At 47.7% G+C, this 16551-nt stretch overlaps 1 protein-coding gene across 1 annotated transcript in view; it reads right to left on the bottom strand.

Annotated features, from left to right (window-relative positions):
• The window catches only part of LOC125445518 (basic proline-rich protein-like), an 82384-nt gene extending 66055 nt beyond the window's left edge, over nt 1-16329 (bottom strand). The window contains exons 1-2 of the mRNA XM_048518601.1: nt 16134-16329; nt 15066-15133 (exon numbers count right to left, since the gene is read on the bottom strand). Of these exons, the coding sequence (XP_048374558.1) occupies nt 15066-15133; nt 16134-16329 (264 nt within the window). The remainder of the gene's footprint in view (nt 1-15065; nt 15134-16133) is intronic.
• Between the last annotated feature and the right edge of the window lie 222 nt (nt 16330-16551).

The following is a 16551-nucleotide window of genomic DNA, read 5'->3' on the forward strand; positions in this document are numbered from 1 at the left end:
ATGGCAACCTTAGTGTGCCTACAGTGGCTCTGTCAAGGGGTCTTGGCCTTGCAAAGATTTCCGCCTGGGGAAGACATGGGTTGAAAGTAAGGTTGACGACTCTAGGGCCCTTTCCGAACAACAAATGTATAGCGGGTTGCAGTAGGGATAAAGTGAACTGTTTTCCAGTTTTCGCATTTGCATGCGTCCGTGCAGGCTGCGATTGGGTTGCTACCTGGGTTGCTACTGTGCCTTCGCGCGAAGGTGAGTCTCTTTTTCAAAATTTACTTCCCGCCGATACGTAGCTACGCAGAAATGCACAAATGAGCCCCACATCCATCCTGACGTCTCACGATACGACCATCGGCACCTGCAGATAAGGTTTGGCTACGCAGGTATAATCCGCTAATTTTTTTTTGTTAAAGGAAAACAGATGCAAATAAAGCGCCTCCTGCCCAGCTGTTCTCTCGCAAGCAGCTACAGCCCAGGATTTTTCAAAAGACACGCAAATAGAGCGATTATCAAAAAACCCAGTTTGGGGGAAATAACACGGGGCAAACTCGTTCTAGGGGCAGGATCCATGTAAAGTCCCCCCCCCCCAATGGTTTTTTTACCATTCTAAACCTGTTTTTATTGGCCCATGTGGAGTGGAGCTAGGTTAGGAAGTTCCTGGATATTACAAACCTGTGGTCCCTCCCCTTTTTAAACCCTGCCCTCTCCAAGGCTGATTCCGCATGGGCCAAAAACAGCGGTGTGAAAATGGTGTGAAAACAGTATAAACCCTTTTACACTGTTTTAAACCCTTTTATACCATTTTCACACTATTTTCACGCTGCTGTTTTTGGCCCATGTGGAATCAGCCCAAGCTTTACTAAGAGAGAGCCAGTGTGGTCTAGTGGTTAAGGGCAGGTGGACACTAATTGGGAGAACCAGGTTTGATTCCCTGCTCTTCCACGTGAGTGGCGGACTCTTATCTGGTGAACTGGATTTGTGCCTCCACTCCTACACATGAAGCCTGCTGGCTGACCTTGGGCTCGTCACTGTTTTTTGGAACACTTACCTCACCAGGAGTCTGTTGTGGGGAGGAGGAAGAGAAAGGAGTTTATGAACCCCTTTGAGTCTCCTTACGGGAGGGAAAGGCCGGTATAAATCCAAACTCTTCTTCTTCTCTTCTCGACAAGTCTCCAGAAAATTCCCAACCAGGAGTTGGCAACGTTAGATCAGGCAGAAGAGCATGTGTTCTTGGCCTGTTGCTGTTGCAAATGGTATCACCAGTGAGTTTTCTCGAAGAAGAAGAAGAGTTTGGATTTAGAAGAAGAGTTTTGTTTCCCTGCTCCTCCACATGAAGCCTGCTGGGTCGCCTTGGAGCAGTCACAGTTCTCTCAGAACTCTCCCAGCCCCGCCTACCTCACAAGTTTCCTGGTGTGGGGAGAGGAAGGGAAGGAGTCTGCAAGCTGTCTTGAGACTCCTTACAAGAGAGAAAAGCAGGATATAAATGCAAACCCTTCTTCTCCACTGTTGTAAGGGGCCAGCAATTTGAGCCCAGGTCTCCCTGGACTGAGTCCCACCTTTACACCAATCTGTCTCTCTGAATTACTTCCCGATTTTCCAGTTCTGTGCAAAAAAAATAAAACAAAATCCAAGTGGCAGCCCAGTCTTTCCATTTACTTCCAGTCAGATGCATTTATGGATAAGTTCAGCAGCGGAGAAAAAGACACCCACGTTTTCCTTCCCTCTCCCCTTTTATTTGCACCTCGTAAAGCTAAGCCAAAGTTAGCAAGCCACTCTGTGTAGATCATGCTTCCTACCCGCCCCCCGCCCCCCCTGCTTTGCTGACATCATTCCCAAGGGTTTTGTTGTGATATGCCAAACGGGAATATTTGAGGTGGGGATGAAGTTAAAAATCCTGGTTACACCTTTTCTCCGGGCGGTTTGCCTTGCTGTCATTGAACAACATCACAAGGAGTCCCAGACAGTTTGTCTCCACTAACTCTGGCTGGTTTTGGGCCACGCAGCTCAACGCTGTAACCATTAATAACAATCAATATACATTTTTTTTCCTCCTCTGAGTGACAGGTGTCCCTGTTTGTGGCTAAACGCTGGCTCCTTCGCAGTTTGCTTCAAACGCAACCCGTCACTTTGCAAGCGAAGCACTTCCCGCTGCCAAGAGTGGAGCATTAAAAGAGAGAGGGTAATTCTCAGCATTGCATAAGCGGGCACTGTGCTGGCTCTACGGCTTACTGTCGAGGAATCTTATTGACATTGGAGCTCAGATAAAGGAGCAAAGTGTTAGATTTGAGTCCAGTAGCAGCTTCAAAATCAACAAGATTGCCAGGGTGTAGGTTTTGAACAGTCAAAACTCTTTTGTCGGACACAAGAAGGAATGGAGAACCAGCACGGTGTAGCGGTTAAGAAGAAAAAGAAGAGTTGAATTTATATCCCCCTTTCTCTCCTATGAGGAGACTCAAAGCGGCTTACAAACTCCTTTCCCTTCCCCCCTCACAGTAAACACCCTGTGAGGTAAGTGGGGAGGAGAGAACTCCGAAGAACTGTGACTAGCCCAAAGGCACCCAGCTGGCATGTGTTGGAGTTCACCAGATAAACCTCCACAGCTCAGGTGGCAGAGCAAGGAATCAAACCCGGTTCTCCAGATTGGAATGCACCTGCTCTTAACCACTGCACCACGCTGGCTCTAAGAGTGGTGGGCTCTAATTTGATTCCCCACTCCTCCAGATGAGTGGCAGAGTCTTATGTGGTAAACTGGGTTTGTTTCCTCATTCCTACACATGAAGCCTGCTGGGTGACCTTGGGCTAGTCACAGATCTCTCTCAGCCCCACCTGCCTCACAAGGTGTCTGTTGCATGCAGAGGAAGGGAAGAAGCATGTAAGGCGCTTTGAGACGCTTTATAGTTGAGAAAAGAGGGGTAAAATTCCAAACTCTTCTTTTCCTCAAAGTGTGTGCCCGATACAAAATTCACTCTCCTTGAAACGTCTGCTTTTTATTGATCTTGCTGGTATTTAAATGATGTTTATTTCATGAACTGAAACAAAAGCTCTTGGGGCAGCTTACAAGCCCACTTTAAAAAAAAAAGACAACCAGAAAATAGGAGGAAACAGCATAACAAAGAGAACAGCACAATTTTTTTTTTTAAAAAAAAAGGGCATTCAAATCCAATTTTGGCCAAGCACAAAAACCAAGAAGGCACTATTAACATGGATAACACCAGCAACGGGAAAATAAATAAAATATGAAATGTTAATAGGAGAGCAGTTTGACAAATTGCACAAGAATGTGAATCAGACAACAGAAATTGGTCCTCCAAAACCAAAAGAGAACAAAGCCAGGGGATCGCCCTTGATGGGAAAATGCTTGGGGCATTTTTATCCATTTGGGAAACGAACAGGTCTGGTGCCAGTCAGGTTAGGAGGAAGTTCAGTTTGAGAGATTCCCTGGGTTTCAATCTGTATCTAGGCTCGATTCACAGGGCATTTTCTTACATCTGAAAGCCTAAACTAAACTTTCATGGTATACGAAGGAGAAACAGCTCCCATACGGTGCTTATTACCCGTAAATCTTCCAGCAGAGTTCTTGCTTGGTGTACCCCCATCTTTGATGGTGAGGTGGGTAGGTGGCTTTCAGAACGAGGACTTTTCCTGCTCTTAGATTTCATTTTCAGAACCCCCTTGCTGTATCTGTTTGCCTGGTATCTACATTTTAAACTTGTAGGTCGCAGGTCACAATATTCTAATGTTCTCAGGCTATTGACAATACGTCACGTGTGTATATGGGGTGGGGGGAGGTTTGGCTGGTTCTATCATTGTTTTAAACACATGTCTTAACCTGGCTTTTAATTTCAGTTTGCTTCACACTGACCAAAGACTGAAGTTTTAATGTTTTATGTTGGGCTTTTTATTGCTAACGGTTTTGTTTGCGAAGCATTTGGAGAACAATATCATTCAGAATAAGTGGCTAAAAATAAAATCTGGAAGCTTGCTGTTTCGAGCCTCCCCTCAGCCACAAACTCCAGATAAGTATAGTCAAACTGTCCTCATTTTCTTTCTTTGCCTCAGGATATATCATCCTTAGGCATTCCATAGTATTTGAGGGCAGCAGACATACACCACTGTAATGTAAACTGCCCAATGTCACACTGTTGTAAACACGTGCTGGGTTTACAGAAGTACCAGAAAGTAAACTAAGTTTCTATTGTGGTAATTTACCTGCACAATTTATGGAACTCAGTGAAGACTTGAATTTTATTTGTTTACTTACAAGTTTTAAGATAAACTAAGCTAAACCCTTCAAAGTTCATTGTGGATATTTTTCTTTTGATCCTAGACCAATATGAATGTTGAATCAGTGGGATCTTATTCCATCTCTCATGGAAACTGGATTAACCTCTATGTGTATCAGCCGCCTCCTCCCCCAAATACTGTGTGCTCCATTCTTACAGAAAAGCATGAAATGTAGGGTGTATTTTTTAAGATTTCAAATTTCCCTGGCAGCTTGTGACTTTTCTCAGGTTTGTAAAAAGATCTATTTTGTCTGTACATAGCCCCAGTCTCTGGATGTAAGTATCCACAGATGGGGCAACACTGAGAATTAGCTATATGGATTGGGGGGTCCACTTAGCAGAAATGGGGCAAACTGCCCCAGAGCCCCATCAGGATGAGGAAGCCCAACATCTTGGCTCATATTGGCAAAGGTTGGCTGACCAATAAGGCTGTGCCTGTCTGGCCTTTCACCGTTGACCTTCAGGACATGATGGGCAGAGTCAAATAGGAAGTCTATTTGGCTAGCTAGTGAATCAGCTTTTATTATTAATGCTACATTAATAATTATTGCTAGTTATGTTGCTAGTATTCTAAAACGCTATCCACAACAGCACTTGGGTGTGGTGCACGAAGAGGACCCCGAGGCTCCGTTTTACCTCAGGCCTCAGGCTACTGTGGCCCTGTGCAGCGGGTCAATGCTTTCTACTCTGTGCCATTTTCCTGACCTCAAATAGCTCACCGGAACTGCTATTTCTTCCAAGAAGGGGGGCCATAGCAGTTGATTGTATGTTATTCTCAGTCTGGCTAGAGGCAGCTCTGAGGGGTCATTTGTAGTCAGGACAATGTCACAGTGGAAAGAGTTGTCTCTACAGCCATTCCCTAGCCATGGCCCAAGCTGGACCTTGCCTACATCTGTTATTTTCTAATTAAAAGAAAAACTCTTTGGAGATCTGATCATAGAACTTCCAAAGCCTTGTCTAGTTTGGCTAGGCTGACCAGACGTCCCGCTTTTGGCGGGACAGTCCTGCCTTCACACAATTTGTCCTGCGTCCCGTGGGTTATTTCCATTGTCCCAATTTTTGGGAGGCTGCTGCACTGCCTTCTGGGGTGCAAGGCAGTGCGGCAGCCTCTCTCTCGCGCGGCCGCAGGAGCACGGCCTTCTGGGGCGCTGCCGTTTCCTGCCCTGTGACAGGACGGGAAACGGCAGAGCCCCAGAAGGCAGTGCGCTCCTGCGGCTGCCCGCAGCCACCTATCCCCGTCCCGGTCACAAAGGTGACCATGTGGTCACCTTAAGTTTGGCCCTTGGAGACAGAGGATGTGAGATGGAGGCCTGAACTCTGTGATCATTATGAGAAGCGGTGGCTTAGTGGTAGAGCATCTACTTGGCATGTGGAAGTTCTCAGGTTCAGTCCCCAGCATCTTCAGTTAAAAGGACCAGGTGAGAGATGATGAGGAAGACCTCTACCTGAGAGCTTGGAGAGCCACTGCCAGTCTGAACGGACAATACTGACCTTGACAGACCAAAGGTCTGACTCAGTAATCAGCAGCTGCTTGTGTTTGATGTCTATCATGACTCCTTCTTGGAGTTAAAATATCGGAGTTTAAAGGGAATTCAGCTCAGTCACAGTAATATGTCAAAACCCGATGACTAAATGTGGGGCAATGTTGTAAATTGTGAAGCCATGACAACTAAATCCAAAGATGAGAGATTTATGACGAGGGAGCAGTCACTGTTCTTGACTCAAAACCCGAAATTCATCATTGTGGGATAAACAATCAACAGTGTGTCATCCTTTAATTTTACTCCTCCAGTCCCTGATCAGCTCTTATCCATTTATCTTACATTTAAATTAGATTATTTTGCCCCCTGTTCGGGTCTTTCGCAACTGGTAGAGGCCCATCAACATTATACCACAAAGGTACCAAAGGTACGCCACCACTGGTAGCCTTAGGGCCAAAATCCCCATTCGCTGATGGAAGGGCGGAGTGAGCATGGAATGAATAAATAAATCTAAGCTGGGGTTTCTGGATAGACCTTTTATTTATTTCAATATTGTTAACGTTATGTCCCTTCCTCTGACCAAAGCTGGGCTCAGGGCAGCTAACAACAAATATTAAAACAATCAAACATTTATATAAACGTTAAAACCACAGCAATAAAATATCTACTGGCGCTCTAATTTCGTTCACCACCCAGGCAACCAACTGAGAAGGAGGAAACATAAGCACAGTCATCAAACCAGTCGACTAAATACTGAAGGAAATACCAATAAATTATGAAGGAGTAAATTCAAATAAAATGCAACAAAGTAGGATAGGGAGACCGGCCAAGACCGTTGCTGCCTCGACCACAGGCCCGGTGGAACTTCTCCTGTCTTGTGGAATTGAGCAAGATCCTGCAAATGGAGCAGCAGTGGCAAAGGAGGTTAAGAGCTCGTGTATCTAATCTGGGGGAACCGGGTTTGATTCTCTGCTCTGCCGCCTGAGCTGTGGAGGCTTATCTGGGGAATTCAGATTAGCCTGTACACTCCCACACACGCCAGCTGGGTGACCTTGGGCTAGTCACAGCTTCTCGGCGCTCTCTCAGCCCCACCTACCTCACAGGGTGTTTGTTGTGAAGGGGGAAGGGCAAGGAGATTGTAAGCCCCTTTGAGTCTCCTTACAGGAGAGAAAGGGGAGATATAAATCCAAACTCTTTTTCTTCTTCTTCAAATCCTGCGTCTCATCTGATAAAGCGTTCCATCAAGACTGGGCCTGAGTCGAAAAAGATTTGAAGGGCATATCTACATTAAAAACCTGTTTAGGGCCCCTTCCGCACATGCAGAATAATGCACTTTCAATCCACTTTCAAGGCACTTTGAAGCTGGGTTTTCCTGTGCGGAACGGCAAAATCCACTTGCAAACTATTGTGAAAGTGGACTGAATGTGCATTATTCTGCGTGTGTGGAAGGGGCCGAGGTTTTACCGCAGAATGGCCTCCATATCAATCTGTTCATCTGTTTGTTCAAAATATTTCTAGTTTGCCTCTTTGTCATTGTGCTCCCAATAGTTGATCAAGGCAGAGTGGCACAGGCACCAGCATAAAATAACAGTAGTATCCTAAACAGAGCTCCCCCTTCTAAACCCATTGACTTCAATGGATTTAGAATGATGTAACCCTGTGCCAGCCCTGACCTGGATGGCCTAGGCTAGCCCAGGGGTCTGCAACCTGTGGCTCTCCAGATGTTCATGCACTACAACTCCCATCAGCCCCTGCCAACACAGCCAATTGGGATCAGCAGGGGTTGATGGGATTTGTAGTCCATAAACATCTGGAGAGCCGCAGGTTGCAGACCCCTGGGCTAGCCTGATTTAGTCAGATCTCAGAAACCAAACAGGGCCAGCCCCGGTCGGTACTTGGGTGGGAGACCACCAGTGGCGTAGCTAGGGAAAATGGCGCCCGGGACAAAATCTGAGTTTTGCGCCCCCCCCCCAATATGGCAGCGCCCCTCCCCCACCACGACGAAACAACTTTTTTTGGCACTAGGTCATCTCAAAGTCACCATCACATTATAGAACATGCCCCAACATACAAATCTGAACAAACCCAGGGCTCCCTAGTTTAAACAATATTGAAAATGATGCTATTTTTTGAAGGGGGGAATCCACCCTGAAACAGCATCACTTTTAATGTTGTTTAAACTAGAGAGCCCAGATTCTCCTTTTAAATCCACCTTAAAGAGAGACTCTGGGCTCTCTAGTTTAAACAACATTGAAAGTGATGCTATTTCAGGGTAGATTTCCCACCCATCCACCCCAAACAGCATCATTGGAGAGAGAACCCAGGGAAAATTTGAGGGTGCCTGTCAGGAGAGCAATGTTTAAGCTAACATTACCAAAAATTTAGGCTATCTTTAGGAGACTATCCTGATTATACCACCCAGGTTTAGTGAAGTTTGGTTCAGGGGGTCCAAAGTTATGGACCTTCAAAAGGGTAGCCCCATCTACCATTAGCACCCATTGGATACAATGGGGGTATGGAGCACCCCTTTTGAGGGTCCATAACTTTGGACCCCCTGAACCAACCTTCACCAAATCTGGGCGGTATCATCAGGAGACTATCCTTATGATACCACCTAGGTTTAGTGAAGTTTGATTCAGAGGGTCCAAAGTTATGGACCCTCAAAATGATAGCCCCATCTACTATTGGCTCCCATTGGAAACAATGGAGGATGGGGTCACCCCCTTTGGGGGTCCATAACTTTGGACCCCCTGAACCAAACCTCACCAAACTTGGCTGGTATCATCAGGAGAGTGACCTGAAGATAGCCTGAAATTTTGGTGCCGCTATCCTAAAAACTGCGCCCCCTGCAGGCCAAAATTGAAAAAAGTAAAAAATACAGAAAGCCACAAACGAATCTGCAATTTTTGCGCCCACCACAAGGTGGCGCCCGGGGCACTTGTCTCCGGATGTCCCCATGGTAGCTACGCCTGTGGAGACCACCAAGGAATACCAGGATCATTATAGAGAGGGAGGCAATGGCAATGGCAAAACATCTCTGTTGGGGCCCTTCCGCACAGCCCAGGCAGAGCAGGTTGCAGTCGGGATAAAATAACCCGCTCTCCTGTTTTCACATTCGCCTGCTTCCGTGCAGGCAGCGAACGGAGCCTGCGGGAACAATGTGGGTTGCTGTTGCACCTTTGCGCGGAGGCGCGTCTTTTTTGCTATTGCCTAGCTAGCATCTCAGGTTTAATGGTTATGGTTTCCCATCAAGGAATTCTGGGAATTGTAGTCTGTTCCGGTTCTGAGACTTCTTGGGCTTGCCATTTGTCATTCTCACAGTTGCCTGTGGGAACGACTAGGAAACCTGTAACGTAGCTGAGGAGCAAATGGAACCAGCTAGTATGTTTTCATTTGCCCAGTTCTGATTAATGAGAGAGTTAATTTTAATGGGTGACGAGGCTGTTAATGGATTCTCAAGGCCCTTTTGCCCGTTAATGTGCTTGCTTCAGCTTTTACATCGGAAAGCGAAAAAGTTAAAAAAAAAAAAGACTTGAAAACAAAGGAGCAAGAAGGCAAGGCTTTTATGGACAATGTTTTATGGGGCTCCTATAAAAAAGGAAATGCTTTTCTCATATTTCATAAAAGAATTTTATGTGTGATTTTAATATGAAACCTTTCCTTGTTAAACACTTGTGTGATCCGTGAGTTTGACTTCATAAAACAAGGTGCGGGGCAACTAGGAACACGTTTATTTAACCCTTTTGGGCTTCTGTTGACATCAGCAAAGCTCACTGGCTTGGTTCTCATCTGCAAAGGATGGAATGTGTGGCGAGGACATTCCCTGATTGTTTGGAGTTACCTTTGTGCTGTCCTCATGTTGGCTGAACTACCTTTTGAGAGCCAGCATGGTGTAGTGGTTAAGAGCAGGTGGATTCTAATCTGGAGAACCGGGTTTGATTCCTCACTCTTCCACCTGAGTGGCAGAGGCTTATCTCGTGAACCAGATGTGTTTCCGCACTCCTACAATCCTGCTGGGTGACCTTGAGCTAGCCACAGTTCTTCGGAAGTCTCTCAGCCCCACCTACCTCACAAGGTGTCTGTTGTGGGGAGAGGAGGGGAAAGGAGCTTGTAAGTCACATTGAGTCTCCTTACAGGAAAGGTGAAGTATAAATCCAAAACTATTCTTCTTCTTCTTCTTCTTCTTCTTCTTCTTCTTCTTCTTCTTCTTCTTCTTCTTCTTCTTCTTCTTCTTCTTCTTCTTCTTCTTCTTCTTCTTCTTCTTCTTCTTCTTCTTCTTCTTCTTCTTCTTCTTCTTCTCAAACGTCATCCATGGGAGGTCACCATCACCTTTTAAAACACCTTTCACTATCAAAAGAAAGCCGGCATGGTGGAGTGGTTAAGATGTTGGATTAGGTCCTGGGAAACCCAGCCCCAAGCAAGGGGCAGCCCATGTGCTGTTCAGGAAGGTAGGAGCTGCCACTGATGCCGACCAGTGTCCCATCCCTGCACGAGAGCAAGCAACTGCTGTCAACCCTAGACTTGTGTGGGACAAATGTGACCTAGCAGACCTGCTCTTCTGGGACGACCTTTGCCGTTCAGACTTCTCCTGATCATGGGACCTTCATGGAAGCCTAAACAATGAGTTGGGTGTGGGATGGCCAACCTCCAGGTGGTGACTGGAGATCTCCCCCTCTGACAACTGAGCTCCAAGCAACAGAGATCAGTTCCCTTGGAGAAAATGGCCGCTTTGGAAGGTGAACTCTATGGCATTATACCCTGCTGAGCTTCCTACCCTCCCAGAATCCCACCCTTCTGAAGCTCCACCCACAAAATCTCCAGGTATTTCCCAACCCAGAGCTGGGAACTCTTCTTGGCTCCGATGATGGTTCTCTGCTTCTCCAGGACAGGTCTTGCAACATATTTTGATTGAAAAGTGATTTTATTCCATCATTACATGGCATTTGGAAGCTCATTTTAGAATTCAGCACAGGGTGTTTTGCGCTGTAGGAGCCAGCATGGCATAGTGGTTAAGAGCAGGTGCATTCTAATCTGGAGGAACCGAGTTTGATTCCCCGCTCTGCCGCTTGAGCTGTGCAGGCTTATCTGGGGAATTCAGATTAGCCTGTGCACTCCAACACATGCCAGCTGGGTGACAGTTCTTCTGAGGTCTCTCAGCCCCACCTACCTCACAGGGTGTTTGTTGGGAGGAGGGAAGGGAAAGGCTTTTGTAAGCCCCTTTGAGACTCCTGCAGGATAGAAAGGGGGAAATATAAATTTAAACTTGTAGTCATCCCCGCAGGGTCGTCGCTAAGGAATAGGCGAGACGCGGAGGAGGTTTCATCTGGTGGAGAGCGTCAGCAACAGGAAGCGCGGGATTTCGTGATCCTGACAACTCTGCCCTGTGCTGGTCTCTGGCACCTTTTATTAGGGTTTCATTGTGGGCGTGTAAAGGAGGTGGGTAGGGAGATGAGCGGGAGACCGGGAGACCTGGAGATCATCATGTGATGCATGATCTCACCTGGCTACGTGCGGAGAGGAGCGTAAGCGTCTGAGCCTAATCCTCACCTGGGGGCAAGACCATTGTCCCTGCGCCCGGTGACTGAGCCAGACAGTTCATGACCCGTGACTCATAGGGGGATGAGGAGTGGGGGTGCGGTGCGACCAGAAGGCCGTAGGTCCGTTGGCGTCCCAATGTTCTACCACGGTGCTGCTGGGTCAGCAGTGCATTACTACATCTCCTCGCACATTTTAGAAGGGGACGAAATGCTAAAGAGGTGATTTAAAGGGCTTGCTCTCCCTCTGCCGTCTGGTCAAGCTGAGCCGAGCTGCTTGTAACATTAGAACTTGGTTGGGGTAAGGGAAGTCGAGGGAGAAACTGCTACATAGGTTACAGGCAATATTAGACATACATTGAGCGAAACAAGATCCGATAGCGAGGCATACAATTAAACCAATGCAGGAAGAGCTGTACAATAGCACTCAACCATCCTCCGGCAGCCAGCTCCAGGGCTGACCGCAATGGGAACCAAACGTATGCACTTCAGATTAATTACAACTTCAGCAATTGGCGCACTTATGAATCAATTGCAGAATTATCAGAGATTAAAGCAACATATCCATTACATTCTCACAACCTTGGTGATGCAACAACAATAAGTAATCCAATAATAAGCTGACACGTTATCTGAATTAAACGGCAGTTCCCTTATACTGCGCCAGCGAGGCCAGGCATCCAGGCGGTGGAGAGGCAGGATTGATAGACTTAAGCAAAGGTACAGACCAGAATGGCGATAGTCATAGTGTTACATGAAACAAGTCCGGGGGACTCCCACAAGAGTCGCAAAGTATATACTCCTTATGGCTAAGAGCGCTCTTGGCATCCGGCAAAGGGGCGACACCGGTGCTTGGAGCTCGAGGTGAAAACCTGATGCAAAACAATGGTGGGAACTGACGATGAAGTCCAGTGGGACGAAGATGGCGAGGAATGCAACAACAGCGAATCACGATGCTTCACAAAATTAAAAGGCATGCAGTAGCTTCAATATTAATCAATTGGTCATAGTGCTCAACAATTCCCTTGGAGGTGTTAAACCAATGGGCATAAAGAGCAAAGGCATCAGACATTCGTTATGGCAACAATATATACAAAGACATGCATGTTTGTAGATAAAAGCGACATCATATAAATGAAAACAATAATCATAGCTAAACAGTACATAGGCTAGATGTAAGAAGGAAGGCAACCCGTGGTTGCATAATTTGTCAATACATGGCTCTTTGCTGTTGACTACAAACTACAAGCGATGGCGTTAGAGTCCATGGGTTTCTCAAGAAGCGTAGGAGGAGAGCTACTGATAGTCTTTAGCATTGCAGGTTCAGTGACTCTCCGCGAGCAAAGGTTTAATGAAGAAGCGTGTTCGACAATTATTCCAAGCGGCTGAAAACGGCGGAGAGTTCAAAGGGTTAATCTATCCAGGAAGATGTTCCTGGCTGCAATTCCAGGTTTCAGCCAGGGGTGACAGGAAGGGAGAGAGAATGGCTGACTGTAGATGAGGGAGGCAGGCAACGGCATCAACCTCTGAGCCACAGCTGGCCAGGCTGCCGTTCCCCAGAGTGGCTTGGCCAGTCGACTGTGATCCCTTGTGGAAGAATGGGTGTGCTGGCTCCAGAAGTCCCTCCCATCTCGGCCCAGGCTGGGGGCAATCCGGGCCACCCTCGACAGGGCGGCTGGGTTGAATCCTCCAGGGAGAGCCAGCTCCATTTCGGGATAAGGAGCTGGCCTGGCATGGCCGAAGCTGGACTCCTGTATGGAAGAGAAAAACAAACAACGCTTTTCCCCAGGGGTTTCTTGGCGCTAGCTGGAATTTAGTAGATGACAATAGAGGACTGAGCCCTGAGTGAAGTGAGGGCAATTTTTTGAATGATTGATAAGAAACGCGATACTTTGGATATGGTCTGCTGGGATGAGACATGATTGCGGGTCGATGGAGGACTACTCCCCTTTCTTTTCGTTGTTTTGTAAGCTTTCGTTGAAGCAGTTGGCCCATTCCGACAACGATCCTTGCAACATTCAAAGCGTTAAGAGATACAAGGCAGGGAATTGCCGAAGGCTTAGGAGAAGGTCACAATAGTCGACAGCAAACAATTCCACAATTATAGTCCTTATAAAGTAATATAGCATTCATAGGAAGATTTAGAGAAAGATGCAAAGAGAACGGTTCCTGGGCTTGAGGTTTGATCACACGAGCAATTTGAGAGGGTTTTGCAAGAAAAACCTTTTGTCAGATCCCAGATCTAGAGGTGAAGTCGTCAGCCCATGAGAGAAGAAGGAGGGTATTGCAGAAAGAAGTGGGGTTTGGAAGTCAACTCTACCTTCCCCTCACCAGCAAAGGAGACTTTGGCGGTTTAATTTCCATTCCTACCTTCACAGGCGGAGGCTGTGTAAGATAGATATTGGCTAGAGACCCCCCCTTGGCACTAATGACTAGCCAGGAGCTCAGCAGAGAATAATCAGAACATGAAAATGATTTGACTTCATATGTAACCTGGCATGCGCCAATGTGGCGGCGAGTCGAGCTCAGATGGACCGAAGGAAAAGGTTCTCAAGGAAAGGTTTGAAGAAGAGTTTTGAGGGTTTAAACTAAGATGGGAAGGCGATGACGGGTCCATGGAAGCCTCTAGGAATGCGACTCGTCCTGTTTAAGGTTGATGCTGTAATAGGCGTGAAGCCTTTCTAAGAACATTAGCACACATAATCAGAAGGAGAAAAACTTTTAATTGAAGCACAAGAGCATAGCTTAGAAGCAATGGAAAAATCCCTCTTATGAGGGGAGAACAGGGGTCTCTTGAAAGGAGCAAGACATACTGGGACATACATAGGCATACAGAGCATATAAAAGTAACAGGAGGATTACAACTCTGATTTGAGATCTTGCTCTCTCCTGAAGGTACTTCAGCGATTTTGCTGCCACTGGAGCTTTGAGGCTTAGGGCTTTACGCAGGCATAGAAGGCTATGAGATCTGGTTTAGACCTTACGGCTGGAGGAGAGACAAAGGGGCTTCTTCTTCACGAAGGACTTTTGGCTTAAGGCCATTGTGTGAGCATCTTCCCTTTCAATGCCTCATTGTCCTGTAGATTGGCTATGGGGCATTCTGAGGAGAGTTCAAAGCGGCAGTCCTCTTCCGTCAGCATTTCTTTCTGTTGCAATTCGGTGACTGTGGACTCTGCAGAATTTTTGAAATCGTGCCGATTCTGGGGGCACTAAGCGGAGAGAGCATGGTGACTTTGGAGTAGAAGAGTTGCTTAGAGCAGGAAGTATAGACATAGGGGAGCAAGCTGGCAAAAACCAGCCCCATGGTCTCCGTGGGGATGGGATCACTACTCTGAGCTGGGAGGGCAGCAAAGATCTCATGGGGAGACTCGGGGAAGGAGTTTGAAGTCTGCGGATCTTGGTTCGGGCTGAGATGCCGAGGCGTGAGCCTCCAGCGAACGTGGGGCGCCAGTCTTAGACTTTCACCAAGAGTCTTAAGCCCTCTGAGAGAACCCTCCTCCGTCAGGGTTGTAGGCCCCGCCGGGCAGCCTACAATTCCTCGAGGAAATGTCCTGGCTTGCGCAATTGAGACACTAGATCTCGGGGGCTGTCTCATGGCAGCGGAAGCGGCGGCTAGAAGGCTGGCTTGATGGGCGAAAAGACCGATATCCTGGCAAGCAGAGCATGTCGTGCTTCGGGGTCCTTCCTAGAGCCTGTGATAAACTGCGGCACTTTCGGCGTTCTCCTTGACAAGGCGCTTAGGGATTAGCCCTGGAGCCTCCTGCGTGTCAACCTACCTCTTGAGGAGCCTCCTGGAACCTGTTCACAAGCTCTGCATAGGGCTCTTGAGGCTTCCTGCCGGGTGCTAGAAAAAACTTTAGGTTAGCTGTCCGGTATTGGGGACTTTCAAAGCGCCTTGTAGGCGCATTCAGAAGCGACCGTAAGGGTGGCCACCGGCAGAGCTGACATTGCATTAAGGGCTAGCGGCCGCCAGCCATAAAGCCTAGCGGTGGTGAAGCGCCGCCAGGAGCTCTTTCCTCTGCTTATGCACTGCTGGCGGTACTGGCTTTCCCCGAATCACATACTGCGGGGTTTAAAAGCATCTGCGAAGGCGGTTTCAGTCCTCGGAACCATTAGGTGGTTCCCTGGCGACTGCTAACATGCCTCTCACATAGGGGCTGGTGATTCCCTCGTCCCGCATTGCTGCTTGAGACTCGAGTAAAGGATATTATAGCTTAAAGTATTTTCGACAACCCGCCCGAACAATGCCATCCCTCCTCGGTATCTGTGAAATGGGCGGGGCTGTCGCGAGAATGTCGGCATGCGTCTTCCGTCAAGGTTTCTGCTTTCTTTTGCAGATGGCTATCCACGCTCTTGAAGTTTGAAACCAGCGCCATTACGTGCGTAGCGGAGAATGCAGTGGCTTTGGAAAATGAAGTGAACAGAGGCGGCTGGGCGCGGGGAGAATTTAAAAATAGGCGGAGGAGCAAGGGGTGCCAGAAGGAGGACAGGCGTCCAATTTAGTGGATAAGAAATTCGGGTTGAAATTGAAGATTGAAAGATGTCGAAGGAGAGTGACCTACAGCAAGGGAGCCATAGAGTCTGCAGGCTGATGGCGACATAACATTGTCTCCGTCAGTAGCAGTGACATCGGTATGAGCTCTGTCGCGAAGAAGTCGCCCGATGTTTTTCAGTCCTTAAGATTCTCAATGTCCCCTCTGGGTACCATGGACACTGAGCTTCAATCTCCTCAATAATTTGCGCAGCTCCACTTTCTTCACTGGGGACCCTGCATTTAGCTAACGCTTTCAGTTAGATCCAGCGTGCTTGTCATAAGCCCTGCTTTTACCAGCTCCCATACTCACCGGTGTTCGATCCGGGCGAGAGTGTCCCTAGAATAGCGAGTCTCTGGATCGCGCCGATCAGAAGGGCGAAGCGTGCAGCGGTGGTCCCTGGATGCGCCCGATCCAGCCGGACCGGTACCGTGACCCTTTCCAAGCGGCCAGTGGCAAGGGTGGAGAGTTCGAGGATTCCGGGTTTCGGCACCGAAAGCGTAGTCATCCCGCGGGAGTGCATTACAGCTAAGAATAGGCGAGGAGCGGAGGAGGTTTCATCTGGTGGAAGGCGTCAGCTTAACAGGAAGCCAGCGAGTTCGTGATCCACGGTGCTCTGCCTATGCTGGTCTCTGGCACCTTTTAATGGGGTTTCATTGGCTGGAAGTGTAAAGGAGGTGGGTAGGAGATGAAGCGGGCGGAAGACCTGGAGATCATCATATGATGCATG

This window comes from Sphaerodactylus townsendi, linkage group LG16, assembly GCF_021028975.2.
Source record: "Sphaerodactylus townsendi isolate TG3544 linkage group LG16, MPM_Stown_v2.3, whole genome shotgun sequence".
NCBI lineage: Eukaryota > Metazoa > Chordata > Lepidosauria > Squamata > Sphaerodactylidae > Sphaerodactylus > Sphaerodactylus townsendi.